Raw genomic sequence first — 13,706 nt, forward strand, 5'->3', positions numbered from 1 at the left:
ACATGTGGTGACTTCGGTTTCGTGAGAAGTATTCTAAGCATATGCTACCAACAAGTAAGATTTTGCACCGAGATATACCTGGTATACCGTGGTTCGAAAGGTGCTGAGAGAACTCCTGATTCTTTATAGATACAAGTTTGAGAGTTTCGGCGTTGTTTTAAGAACAGAAAGCATATGCTACTATGCAAATTACATTCATCATCATCATCATCACTACCATATTATACCATTTCATAGTCTTTTAGATCTAGACTCGAGTTTGTCAAGCGATAATTTAAAAAATCTATACCTACCTAATATTATAAAACTGAAGAGTATGTTTGCTTGAACGCGTCAATCTCAGGAACTACAGGTCCGATTTAAAAACTTATCTCAGTGTTAGATAGATCATTTATCGAGTAAGACTATAGGTTATATTATATTATCACGCTAAGACTACTACGACCGAAGAAACTCAGGAAAATGTGGGAAAAACGGGGGAAATATTTTTTATGGGAAAATGTACCTACGGTTTTTTTTTATGAAATAAGGGGGCAAACGAGCAAACGGGTCACCTGATGGAAAGCAACTTCCGTCGCCCATGGACACTCGCAGCATCAGAAGAGCTGCAAGTGCTTTGCCGACCTTTTAAGAGGGAATAGGGTAATAGGGGAGGGTAGGGAAGGGAAGGGAAGGGAATAGTTGAGGGTAGGGAAGGGAATAGGGTAGGGGTTAGGGGATTGGGCCTCCGGTAAACTCACTCACTCGGCGAAACACAGCGCAAGCGCTGTTTCACGCCGGTTTTCTGTGAGAACGTGGTATTTATCCGGTCGAGCCGGCCCATTCGTGCCGAAGCATGGCTCTCCCACGTATAAATTTCGGTAAAATTCCTAATTTACGCGAGCGAAGCCGCGTGGGACATTTAGTATTACATGAATGGAAGAAAACGAAAGGGAAATCCGCGACGTTTGATTTATTAATGACTAGCTGTTGCCCGCCACTTTGTCCGCGTGGACTTCAGTTTATAGCGCGCGGTGTCAACAAAATTGTTGTCAAATTTAAGAATGCACTTGACCCTAACTCTATATATTACATAAAACTCAAAGGTGACTGACTGACTGATTGACATAGTGATCTATCAACGCACAGCCCAAACCACTGGACGTATCGGGCTGAAATTTGGCATGCAGGTAGATGTTATGACGCAGGCATCCGCTAAGAAAGGATTTTGATAAATTCCAACCCTAAGGGGTTCAAATAGGGGATGAAAGTTTGTATATAATAATAATACTTTTTAACGCGAGCGAAGCCGCGGGCAAAAGCTCGTTGCCTATACACTTAAACCTAGATCTCAAAATCTGTAAGGTCTAGAAAACTGATTTTTTTACACAAGTAACTTCAGTTCAAGAAGCTCAAGACGAAAATACGATTGCTGAAAAAATGCTCGATAGTTTCTTTTTTACAAAAAACCTTGTTTTAGACACATTTTTGCTTGGATTCTTCAAAGTTTGCTGTCTTTTCTTTAATATTTTTTAATTTCTAAAAAGGCAGATCTCAAAATCTGTAAGGTCTAGAAAACTGATTTTTTTAGACAAGTAACTGCAGTTCATGAAGATTAAAAGCTCAAGACGAAAACACGGTTCCTAAAAAAAGTCTCGATAGTTTCTTTTTTACAAAAAACCTTGTTTTAGACACATTTTTGCTTGGATTCTTTGAAGTTTGCTGTCTTTTCTTTAATATTTTTTAATTTCTAAAAAGGCATTGATAAAACCTAAAACTCAAAATACTTTTTTCATAATTATTTAAAAAGTAAAACTAACTTGACGATGATTCCGCGTCGTCCTTTTCACCTGGCATATGAAGGACGGGCGTGAGTGAGAAGAGAGAAGGACGATGTTTGATTTTTTGGGTCAGTATCCCTCTTAAAAGCTTTTTAAAACCCTACTACACCTTAAATCAAAATACTTACCCGAAAACAGCTGTGCAGTGTGCACATAATATTTCATTATTTTAAATTAAACTTTATTTATGCCAAATTTTAAAGCTTATTTAGCCCCCATTACACAACTTTACCCATAAACTATATTAATTATTTATCATTGGTATAGGTTTAAGGTTACGTCACTGCATAGATAAAGTACTGAAAAAGCGTGTTTAACAATCGAAAAATATAACTTGAGATGGTACCACCTCTTATAGAAACACGTAAGAGCAAGCGCTAGCGCGATCTACGACTCTTAGCGCCATCTGTTATGTATTTTTGGAACCAACTTAATTTGAACAAATTGACGCATACACACCCCTTTTTCCAGTTAAAAAGTAGCCTATGTCCTTTCTCAGGCTTTACACTATCTGTGTACTGAATTTCATTACAATCGATTCAGTAGTTTTGCCGTGAAAGCGAGACAGACAGACAGAGATACTTTCGCATTTACAATATTAGTATAGATAGTGTTACGGAACATGGTATACGGACACGTAGTGCCATCTAGCGACAAACCAGCAAAACTTACCGAGGGAACACAGGCAACATAAATTCCCTACTCAATACTAGATGGCGTTAGGTGCGCTAGTACATACTCGAATAGACTGTGCTCGAACTTTCTAGAAGTTACGTGTTTACCGGTTTATTTTGTTTATGTGTTTACGTGTTTAGTTGTTTATGTTTATTGTGGTACATGCTCGAGCCTCCTAGAAAGTTCCCACGGTTGTTTACTTGTTTACGTAAATCGGGAACTTTCTGGAATTCGTCTCGCCATATAAAAAGCAGCAGGCAGGCCCGGCAGTTCAGTTCGATCTGAGCGATCTTCGGGGCGATTTCACAGTGACAATAAGTGATCAATAGTGAGTGAACCAGTGAAACCTGCGACTTGGCTACGACCTAGGTCAGTGATAGTGCTTAGTGATTGGACCTAGTGCTTAGTGTTGTGACCTAGTGTTTAGTGCAGTGTTAATAAAGTCTTCAAGAGAGTCACCAGGTCTTCCTCTCCAAATCCTCGAACCCTTGCACGTAACAACTCGATAACTTGTTTACGTGAATCGGGAACTTTCTAGGAGGCTCGAGCATGTACCACAATAAACATAAACAACTAAACACATAAACACATAAACAAAATAAACCGGTAAACACGTAAACAAGACACTTCTAGAAAGTTCGAGCACAGTCTATTCGAGTATGTACTAGCGCACCTAACGCCATCTAGTATTGAGTAGGGGATTTATGTTGCCTGTGTTCCCTCGGTAAGTTTTGCTGGTTTGTCGCTAGATGGCACTACGTGTCCGTATACCATGTTCCGTAACAATAGTATAGATTGCGATAGATCGCCTATAGCCCTATACCTTTTCCGAGTTTCGATACGAGACAGTGATAGTATTTGTCCCTCACAAGTCACATGTCACGCACTTTCCCTGTTGCAACTTTCCAAAAGCACGTAAATCGTACCCACGTCGTACCTAATAGCATTTGAATAGTTTTTATTATTCGTAGTATCTACGAATATATATCTTCGAACGAATATCTACGAATCTGGTTAAATATTTTTTTGTAAAATATTGTTCCTTACGACCTAGCTACTTTGTCATAAATTATAAATACGCGAGTGAGTAATCAAAATGAATGCGGTGGTTTATTTTTAAATGTGTAGTAAACTTGAATGAAATTTATCATGAAGTAAATCGCAACAAATGTTGGTATTTTCGGCCGTGAGTGACTCATATGATGAAAAATTGATCCTTTACGATAATCGGAAGCGTTCGTCGCAATGGCTGTCCCCTGGAGAATCAGCCAAATCCTGCCCTAAGCGAAAATTTACTCGGAAAAAGTTACTTGTGAGTGTTTGGTGGACTAGTGCCGGTGTCGTTCACTACAGCTTTCTAAAATCTGGCCAAACGGTTACGGCAGATATCTATTGTCAGCAACTGCAAACCATGATGGAAGAACTAGCTGCTAAACAACCAAGGCTGGTCAATCACTCTAGGCCACTACTGCTTTAGGACGACGCTAGACCACACACTGCACAACAGACAGCAGTAAAACTGGAGGAGCTGCAATTGGAATGTTTGCGACATCCACCGTACTGCCCGGACCTTGCTCCAACATATTACCATTTTTTTTTCGGAATTTCGATATTTTTTTACAAGGAAAAAAATTCAACTCTGATGTGGCAGTCCAAACCGCATTCAAAGAATTTATTGACTCTCGTCTCTCCGTTTTTTTTAGTAAAGGAATCAACGAACTACCCTTAATTTTAATCTCTATCATTAATGGATTGGATAATGGATTAATCTCAATCAAAAACGATAACCTTGCACACAACCAAAGACCAAGCGACCCAAGCGTATACGCATCGCTATTGCGATGCGTATACGCTTGTGTAAAATGAATCTTATTAGATTCATTTTAGCTTAGCATAAAACTGGAACTACTCGGGCGGATCTTCTCTATTTTACATGTTTTTTTTAAATATTTTTGGAAATAAATATTAGGAAACAAAATCGTTCGGTTAAAGAGATTTTAATATAGATTTACTAACAATTTATTCAAATAAAATGTATAATTATCCTAGTTAATACTTATATTTCGATGAAATAGAGTTTTTTCGGAGGTGAGTTTGTAAATTAAATATTTTAATAAAACGTAAAGACAAAGTATTACGTTTTATTAAAATGTTTATGGTTTAAGGTATTTTAAATATTGTGCTTTATATTTCATATTTTTTAACACTTCGTTATTATATTGGAACTAGGTAAACCGGGAGTCACGGAATAACAAATTGGGGTTTATCCTCGCCTTAAAATGGCAAAAATGCATTGATAAGTATGGTACATACTTTGATTAATTTAATATATTATAAAAAAAATCGACTTTATATTCATCCCATACAAAACGCCAATTTCATATGTAAGAACCTAATATCACTGTGTTATGGCCCTAAAGCAGCTATCCCCAACCCGCGGCCCGCGGTCTGCATGCGCCCCGCCGCCGCGCCGCGCCGCCGCGCCGCCTGTGGCCCGCGTGATGTTAAACCATTTTTAAATTCACGCCTTCGGCTAAATGTAGTCATCGTGAAAGTCGCGAATTTTTATCCACTTTGAAATTGTTAATTTTGAAGGATATTATTTTTTAATCCTAAACATTTTTGTTGCGGCCTGCGACACCAAGACATGTTTTTGGTGTGGTCCTTGTGAAAAAGAGGTTGGGGACCACTGCCCTAAAGAATGTGTCGTGTTATCAGTTGGAGGAGGAGGTGGAGAAGATCCGCAGCGCGCACTCGGAGCTGGTGGGGTCGTGCGAGCGGCGGGAGCGGCTCGAGCGCGCCGCCCGCACGCGCCTGCAGACCGACTGCCGCCGACTACACGACCTCAACCGCGCGCTCAAACACCAGGTACACTGTCTTTTTTGTAAATATCTTTTTCTTTTTTATAAAAAAAGGGGGCAAACGAGCAAACAGGTCACCTGATGGAAAGCAATTACCGACGCTCATGACCACTCGCAACATTAGAAGAGCTACAGCCGGCTTTTTAAGAATGAATACACTGTCTTCTTAAAGATCCGGAAATACTGCTGGTGACAGTTGGTTCCAGAGTTTTAAAGTGCGCGGCAGATAGTTACGCGAAAAACGCACGGTGGAAGACTGTCACTTATCAAGGTGATGATTTATAATATGACTAGCTGTTGCCCGCGACTTCGTCCGCGTGGACTTCAGTTGGCTTGGTTGGTTGGTGACAAATTAGTGTCAAAAGCTTTAATAAAAAAACCCAGCTGGTACCCCTTAAATCAAAACAGCTGTGCAGTGTCAGTAGGGTTGCTGAGGATTCCTCTTCCGCTTCCTCATAATGAGGAAGTTCCGCAATATTGGGTTCCTCAACCGTTACCGCATCCTCATAAATAAAAATAAAAAATCCGCTTCCGCTATCGCTTCCTCAAAATTCAAGAGGAACTTATGAGGAATTTCACTGCGCATGTGCGTCGCGTATCCATCTTTTTTGTGTGCGTGTGTTGTGTATGTTACTGAACTCCTCCTTAATTGCTAGACCGCTTTTGATGATTCTTTATTGTATGTGTTTTGAGAATGGTTTAGATTCATAGTTTGGTCCACTGGAAAATGCCCTTTTAATTATTTTTTGTGTAATGTATGTACCTAGTTTACGTGGGAGAGCCATGCTTCGGCACGAATGGGCCGGCTCGACCGGAGAAATACCACGTTCTCACAGAAAATCGGCGTGAAACAGCGCTTGCGCTGTGTTTCGCCGAGTGAATGAGTTTACCGGAGGCCCAATCCCCTACCCTATTCCCTGCCCTACCCTCCCCTATTCCCTTCCCTTGCCATCCTTACCCTCCCCTATTACCCTGTTCCCTCTTAAAAGGCCGGCAACGCACTTGCAGCTCTTCTGATGCTGCGAGTGTCCATGGGCGACGGAAGTTGCTTTCCATCAGGTGACCCTTTGCCCTTTTACTTTTTACCTTTTACTTGTTACTCGTTTGCCCCCTTATTTCATAAAAAAAAAAATATATGGATAGACAGGACAAAGACTTTTGGGTTGGGTCCGCTAGTATTTATAATTTCCTATCATCCTCTTCCTCATCCGCTTCCTCTTCCGCTTCCTCATCCGCATCCTCTTCCTCAAAAAATATCCTCTTCCTCATCCGCATCCTCTAAATTTACGCGTGAAAATTCCTCTTCCTCCTCTTCCTCATAATCACTTCCTCAACAACCCTATTAGTGTGCATATAATATTTAAATTTTTTTAATTAATCTTCATATTTTATGCCAAATTTTTAAGCTTATTTCGCCCCCCAATACACAACTTTACCCATAAACTATTTATCATTGATAGGTTTAAGGTTATGTAACTGCATAGATAGAGTACTGATTTTAATAAGTAACGTAAAAAAGAAATAACAATCGAAAAAAAATACCACCTCTTATAGAACGACTTCTGGGCTAGCGTTAGCGCGATGTAGGAGACGCACGGCGCCCTCTATTTTGAATTTTTGGAACTAACTTAATTTGAACAAATTTACGCATTTTCACCCCTTTACAACGCTTTTTTCCAGTAAAAAAGTAGCCTATGTCCTTTCTCAGGCTTTTGACTATCTGTATACAAAATTTCATTACAATCGGTTCGGTAGTTTTGGCGTGAAAGCGAGACAGACAGACAGAGATACTTTCGCATTTATAATATTAGTATAGATGATGATCTTTGGTCTCTTCTCACCACGTCAGTCTGGCCCCGTATGAAGGACTTGTTTTTTTTTTGCCTTGATTCTTTATAGCCTTGTTTTTTTTTTGGAAAAATGAGTCAAATCAGACATTACCATGCTTGATTTCTAACTTCGCAGGTGGAACTTCTCTCGCAAGGCGTTCGAACAGAATCCGATGGCAACGCTGAGTCTCTACGAAAAGAATTACAGAATCGAGAAATGCTCATCGCCCAGCTAATCACTCAAAGTAATTAGTTAACTATGTTATCAGGCCACTGATGTAATTGTATTATGTAAATATTTTTATTTGCCTTAATATTACTAACAATGCGAGAGCTACAAAGTAACATAAATACATACTTTTATTTATTTTTATAGGCAGAGAAACTAAAAATACAACATAGTTAAAACTTAACCCTTATGCATACTCAAACAAAGCTCAGGCGGCCACGATCAGAAATGGTACATTTATTTGGTTCAGTTTAAGTACGGCTTTTATTTATATTATGGTTTACATTTAAACCAATATGTATTGAAAAGGAGTACGAAATCATATGTAATTATCGACCATAATATTATGATTGTAGACAAGGAGCTGGCGTGCGCTAAGGAGCGTCAGGAGATCGAGATGTCTGCGCAGCGGGCGACGCTACAGGAGCAGCGCACGCACATCGACATACTCGACACCGCGCTCACCAACGCGCAGGCCAACGTCGTCCGACTTGAGGAGGAGGTAGGACTGGATAAACGTTTACTGCATAAAGTTTATATACCTAGCGGAATAAAGCAACAATCTCGAGCTGTCAAACGTAACCGAAACCGGTTTCATCTGTGTGTAAAAATATGTGTACGTATACACTTACACAAGCATGATTGAACATGAATTCTATGAGATTAAATTGTCAACGTGCGGCACGTGCCGACTGGACGTCAAAAAAGAGTGCTGCTGTCATGTATCACACGTCTCTTTTTACCACGCAGTGTTACTGATAGTGACATATCTCTTGCTCAGGTCTTTGTTTCTCTATTCCGCTAGGTATATTAACTTTATGGTTTACTGTGCTTTATACGAGATGATAATCGGTTCCATTTCGAGATTTTGGAATTTGGAGGTTAAACATAATCATGAACATAAGCAACTCGTCTGCTTTAAAAAGCACCTGTGTTAGAAAAGGCGCTGCTGAGGCATGTGTTACACGGAAGTTGCTTACATAGCAAAAGTTGCTTATAATATAACATTATATTTCATTCTGTAAAGTCTCTAAGTATCACCAACGACGCACATTAATTGCTACTTTATATCGTGACTTTGTTACTTGAAACTTTATTTAAAAGAACGACTGCTACGAAATTACCAGTTCACGGGCCTATTTCACCACTTCCTGATAAGTGCCGGATCGGCTATCCCCAACTTATCTGACAGATAGAGTATGGAGTGTCTGTCACTTGTCAGATATGTTGTGGATAGCTTATCCGGCACTTATCAGGAAGTGGTGAAACAGGCCCTAAACATTCCTATTTCACTAGTAACACTTGCGTGTACACTGTACAGTGTCGTCACGCGTCGGGCTACGTGGACCGCGTGATGGGTCTGCAGCGCGCGCTGGGCTCGCTGCAGCAGGCGTCCGACCGCCGCGAGCACACCGAGCGCAAGCTGCGCGCACAGCTCGAGAAGGAGCTGCAAGCGCTCAGGTACGGTCAGGGAAGTTGAGGCAGATGGCGGACTTTAGTAATTCGGTTGCTTTATGGCAAACCCAGACAGATCATGATTCATGACTGATATTGAGTTGATTTAACCCGAGCAAATTTCTTACCCTCCTTATATTTTCGACGGTATATTATGGATTAATGGAGGAGGATGTGGATTATTTTGTATGTTCATCGATTATTCGGCCGTTTGTGAATCGATTTAAAGAAAAATTTGCTGTTCTGTATAGCAAAAAAAAAAAAGGGTAAATATCTTACTGCTTTACGAGGATTGTATCGAGCCGTAATGATTCAAGATACATACAAGATCTAGATCATACTGACAAGTGACGAGGCGCCGGCCGTACAATATAAAGAATACAGCGACAGTGCTCTGCAAGTCTGCACCGCAAGTATAACACACATAATAGTATCATTATCGATAGTATCAAATTTACAATTTGTTGTGTCTTGAGGCGTAACGCAGCGGGTTGCAAAGTATTTTTGAATTCTGTCTTAGGTCTGTTGCTGTCTCCCTTGATTATTTTGCTTATATACTAGTAATGTAGTAACATGACGTCACATTCAGGCAGCGCGAGTGCTCGTGCGGCGCGGGAGCGGGGGCGGGGGGCGGGGCGGAGGGCGGGGCGGCGGAGCTGCGGCGGCAGCTGCGCGAGCGCGACGAGCGGCTGCTGGCGCTGGAGGGCGAGTGCGCCAAGTGGGAGCAGCGGTACCTGGAGGAGGCCGCGCTGCGACAGGCCGCCGTCTCCGCTGCATCCATACCCAAGTACGTACTGACTACTGAGTGCAAATTAAAAGCCGAATATCCGTCATGCAGCGAGTTGTATTGACACAATCACAGTATCCTCCACTTTTAAAAAACTAAATGCGACACCTCGCCAATTTGTTAGAACTCGAATCATCATCGACTGCATAGGGATTCGCCTGAGCCGACGCAGCTAGTGTTGCCCGCTCAAGATTAATAATCGGTTTATCAGTACACGTCATACACAGTGCACACCCACACGAGCACACACTAGTGGTACACTGACGTCATACAGTACACAGTTTCCGTCTTACTAAGAAAAATAGGTACACAATTATTAATAGTTACGCTTTATAATGTGAACTGATTTAGGATTTTGGAAAAGGTGCTTGATAGTTAAGAATAAAACATTGTAGAATTTGTAGAGCATAGCCACTGGGTAATTATTTTTATTAGTAAGTGGTGAGACAGTTTTAGCTTTAGGTATTTTGCTATCCTCTTTTTTGTACGTCGTTTATTTTTGTTACCAAAAAAAAAATCGCCGAGCACTTTATCTGTATGTTTGTTTTTGAGCTATTTCTAATCGTACTCATAATAAACAGTTACAGTTACAATTCCTGTTACAGGGACGCAAAAATTGCGGCGTTGGAGAAAACTTCAGCCGACGCCGAACGTCTGATGGCGGAGGCTCGCAGCGAGAAGATACGGCACATGGACGAGCTACATCTCGCGCAGAAGAAAGTAGCTGACTTGGAGAGCAGGTTTGACACTTACGATCTATATATATATTTTAAATTAACATGCAGTATTTACCGATACTTTTTAACGCTTACAATTTTGCACTGGTAAATTTTAAAAAACATACAAGTGTCTATAAATTTGGTATGCAGATACTTTAAGTCCCGGTCAAGGACATCTCGCAGTTTGTATTGCCGAAAATGTACGGTTTCCACACGATAGTGAAGTTCCGGGCCACAACTGTCTATAGAAAATTCTAATTTCGCTTTGCATGTCCACTTGAATATTTTTATGTTACAGGGTGAAAGAGTTGGAATCTAAAGTGGCAGAACGCGACGCCATGATAAAAGTTCTTCAAAAACATACAAGCGGGGCGTCGTTACGAAACAACTCCAGCCGAGAGGAGCTAGGTCAGAATCCTATTTTGTTAATTACGTAAAAGGGTAAAGCCAAAATTTTATCACTAGTAACATAAAAGTAACAGAATAGTAACGTAAATACGTTACCGTAACGTAAAAGTAACGTAAAAGTGCTATAAGGCTGCATGTACAATTAATGAGATTACGAAAATGGCAGGCTATTGTTATTAGTTAAAATAAAACTAAGTAGAATGTATGTGAACCGATTTTCAAAATTCATAAAAGTGGTGACTTAATTTTTTTTATGAAATAAGGGGGCAAACGAGCAAACGGGTCACCTGATAGAAAGGAACTTCCGTCGCCCATGGACACTCGCAGCATCAGAAGAGCTGCATGTGCGTTGCCGACCTTTTAAGAGGGACCTATTCCCTCTTAAAAGGCCGGCAAAAATTCACCCTTCGCCACTGGTACACTGGTATACACCTACCTTTATAATACTTTTACGTTACGTAACATAAACTTGTGAAAGGGTAACGTAAGAGTAACAGAAAAGTAACAGAAAAGTAACGGAAAAGTAACAGAAAAAGCTTCTGTTTACAGGCTTAACCATAATTTATAAGAAAATGGGAAGGAAATGTTAGCTGCAGCTATGTTCGCACAAATCTTACGTTCTCAAACGTCAATCTTACATAAACAAGTAGAAAAATAACTTGGAACATACCTCGTAAATCACAGATGCAAGTTAAATAGTTTTTATCACTAAAACATGCCGCCGATTCACTTGTTCTACGACAAACAAAACAAAATGATTGACGGCTAGAATTATGAGAGCGACAGATGCTATACGTGTTGTTAGTGTAAAAAAATAATAACTACTACGATTCGCTCAGAAATTTTATATAAATTTAGTAATGTAAATAGGGTAACGTAAAAGCGCGAGAATCAAGGACAACATTATGAAAAATAAAAAAATGCTAATTTACTTGGAATCTTATAGTTTATGTAACAAAATCGTCATTCCAGTAACCTCACACTAAATTATGGATGAGAAAGTTAAGTATTAATGCTATAGAAATTTCACTAGGGTACTCGACATATTTGGGTAGCAAAAAAGGACATTTCTTTTTGTATGACATTTTTTGTTGTTGTTAATTTGTCTTTAAATTTTTATCAACAAAATAAACGTATACTTACGTTTGAAATTGATATTTACGTAACTAGTAAATACATCAATGTAACAATCGAAAACAAAAACTCGTCATATTACTCATAATATGGTTTCTTTATTTATCACTAGACGCAAATAAAAATCTAAAAGTGTAATAAAATTTTGGCTTTACCCAAAAACGATCACATTTTTTGGTAACTGATATACCTACTTAAATTCTTATTATACCTTGTACGAATAAAATAAGTAATAAATTTTGTGTAATAAGTTAATAACACTTTGTATTTCCGTTTTTAAAAACCTCATCCTAAACTAAGAGTACACTCAGCGTTAGGATGTTCTACATATTATGGTCAATAATGTCTGTATTTTCAGTACGAAGTATTTTTAGGTGTGTGAATCATTAGCGCAATCTTACAATTAAACGCAAGTCATTTGAAAGCGTAATTTTACTCTTTTCCTGATGACATCATATTGAATGAAAACGCGAATTTATATCCTAGGCTCATGCCTCATACTAATTTGCCAGCGTGCGTCCGCATGAAAGTTGCCCGCATCTTATGATTTCATTGATTTGATTTTTTTCCTGTCATGCGCGTCGAGAACTATGTTATCACCCGCATGCGGACCTGAGAGCTTAGTCAAGTTGAATTCGCTAGTTTCTATATAACGAATTTAGATGTCAAAAAAAATTTTTTTTTAATCTTTTTATTTTACAGAGGCTTTTAACACTCAGTGTTAATGTCAGCCTCATAGGTGAATACAGTGTTCCCTACATAAGGGACAAATCCAAAAAACTATATAATTTTATTGCTTCTGGGGACAACGGCTCCGAAAGTACACTATTGATCCGTCCATTGTGCAGGCAGCCAAAGTCACCTAAGAGCCTTGATCTTAGCTCTGCAGTCCGAGCACACTCCAGCAAAACATGATACAGGTCTTCGGACTTGTCGCACACATCGCAATTAGGCGAAGGCTTAATTCCAACCAAGTAGCAAAATTTATTTGCTGGAATGTGCCCAGATCGTAATCTAAAGGCTGACACCAACAACTTTCTCGATAAATTACACAAAATAAACCAAGGCTCCCATACCGGTTTATTCTGGATGGTTCCGTACCAAACTCCAACACCTCTTTGTAATTCCTCGCCGAAATGGTATTCCCATTTCTCGAGCGCCTTTTCCTTAATCTGATGACGAAGCTCATTTACAAAAGGTTTAGAACAGACCACGGGAGATGTCAAAAATGTATGGGATTTGATGTAGCGCATCGCTAAGTGTCATGGCGCTTGCGATGCGTCATGTCAAATCTCATACATTTTTGACATCTAACTTCGTTATCGAAGGCAAGCAAAACAGTGTGTTCAACAATTTGTCGCATGAGGCTAGGACACTGCTGCACGCCTGTTTTCTTAGCAAAGATTAGGGTCCGAGATAGCTCCTTATGTGAATGCGGCCTAGACGAGGGCACTCTAGACCATATTTTTTTCTCTTGCCCAAGATACCAACCTTCCTTATACGATTTCCTTCCCCCTACTATTCCTCGCCCTATCAATTTTACTTCAGTTCTGTCCTCTGTAAATACTCCCTTAGTTGAAACTTTATGTTCATACATTTATACTAACAGTATTAAATTGTAAGGTGTATAGGACTAACCCTAGATTTTTCAACAGTCACCGTACGCGTCTCATCATACCGTAACCTTGTTTCTTCATAAAGCCATCTCATAAAGTAAAGTCTTTGCCAAAACACTCTGATACTGGCAACTCACAAAGGAGCCATTAATAAAAAAGAAGAAGAAGAACTA

At 39.7% G+C, this 13,706-nt stretch overlaps 1 protein-coding gene across 2 annotated transcripts in view; it reads left to right on the forward strand.

Annotated features, from left to right (window-relative positions):
• The window catches only part of LOC121727482 (angiomotin-like protein 2), a 42,474-nt gene that overhangs the window by 22,608 nt on the left and 6,160 nt on the right, over positions 1-13,706 (forward strand). For both annotated transcript variants that reach the window (XM_042115361.1, XM_042115360.1), the window contains exons 8-14: positions 5,214-5,363; positions 7,322-7,430; positions 7,771-7,916; positions 8,736-8,875; positions 9,459-9,656; positions 10,262-10,396; positions 10,674-10,783. In XM_042115361.1, coding sequence (XP_041971295.1) covers positions 5,214-5,363; positions 7,322-7,430; positions 7,771-7,916; positions 8,736-8,875; positions 9,459-9,656; positions 10,262-10,396; positions 10,674-10,783 — 988 coding nt within the window. The remainder of the gene's footprint in view (positions 1-5,213; positions 5,364-7,321; positions 7,431-7,770; positions 7,917-8,735; positions 8,876-9,458; positions 9,657-10,261; positions 10,397-10,673; positions 10,784-13,706) is intronic.

The sequence above is a fragment of the Aricia agestis genome, chromosome 5 (genome assembly GCF_905147365.1).
Source record: "Aricia agestis chromosome 5, ilAriAges1.1, whole genome shotgun sequence".
NCBI lineage: Eukaryota > Metazoa > Arthropoda > Insecta > Lepidoptera > Lycaenidae > Aricia > Aricia agestis.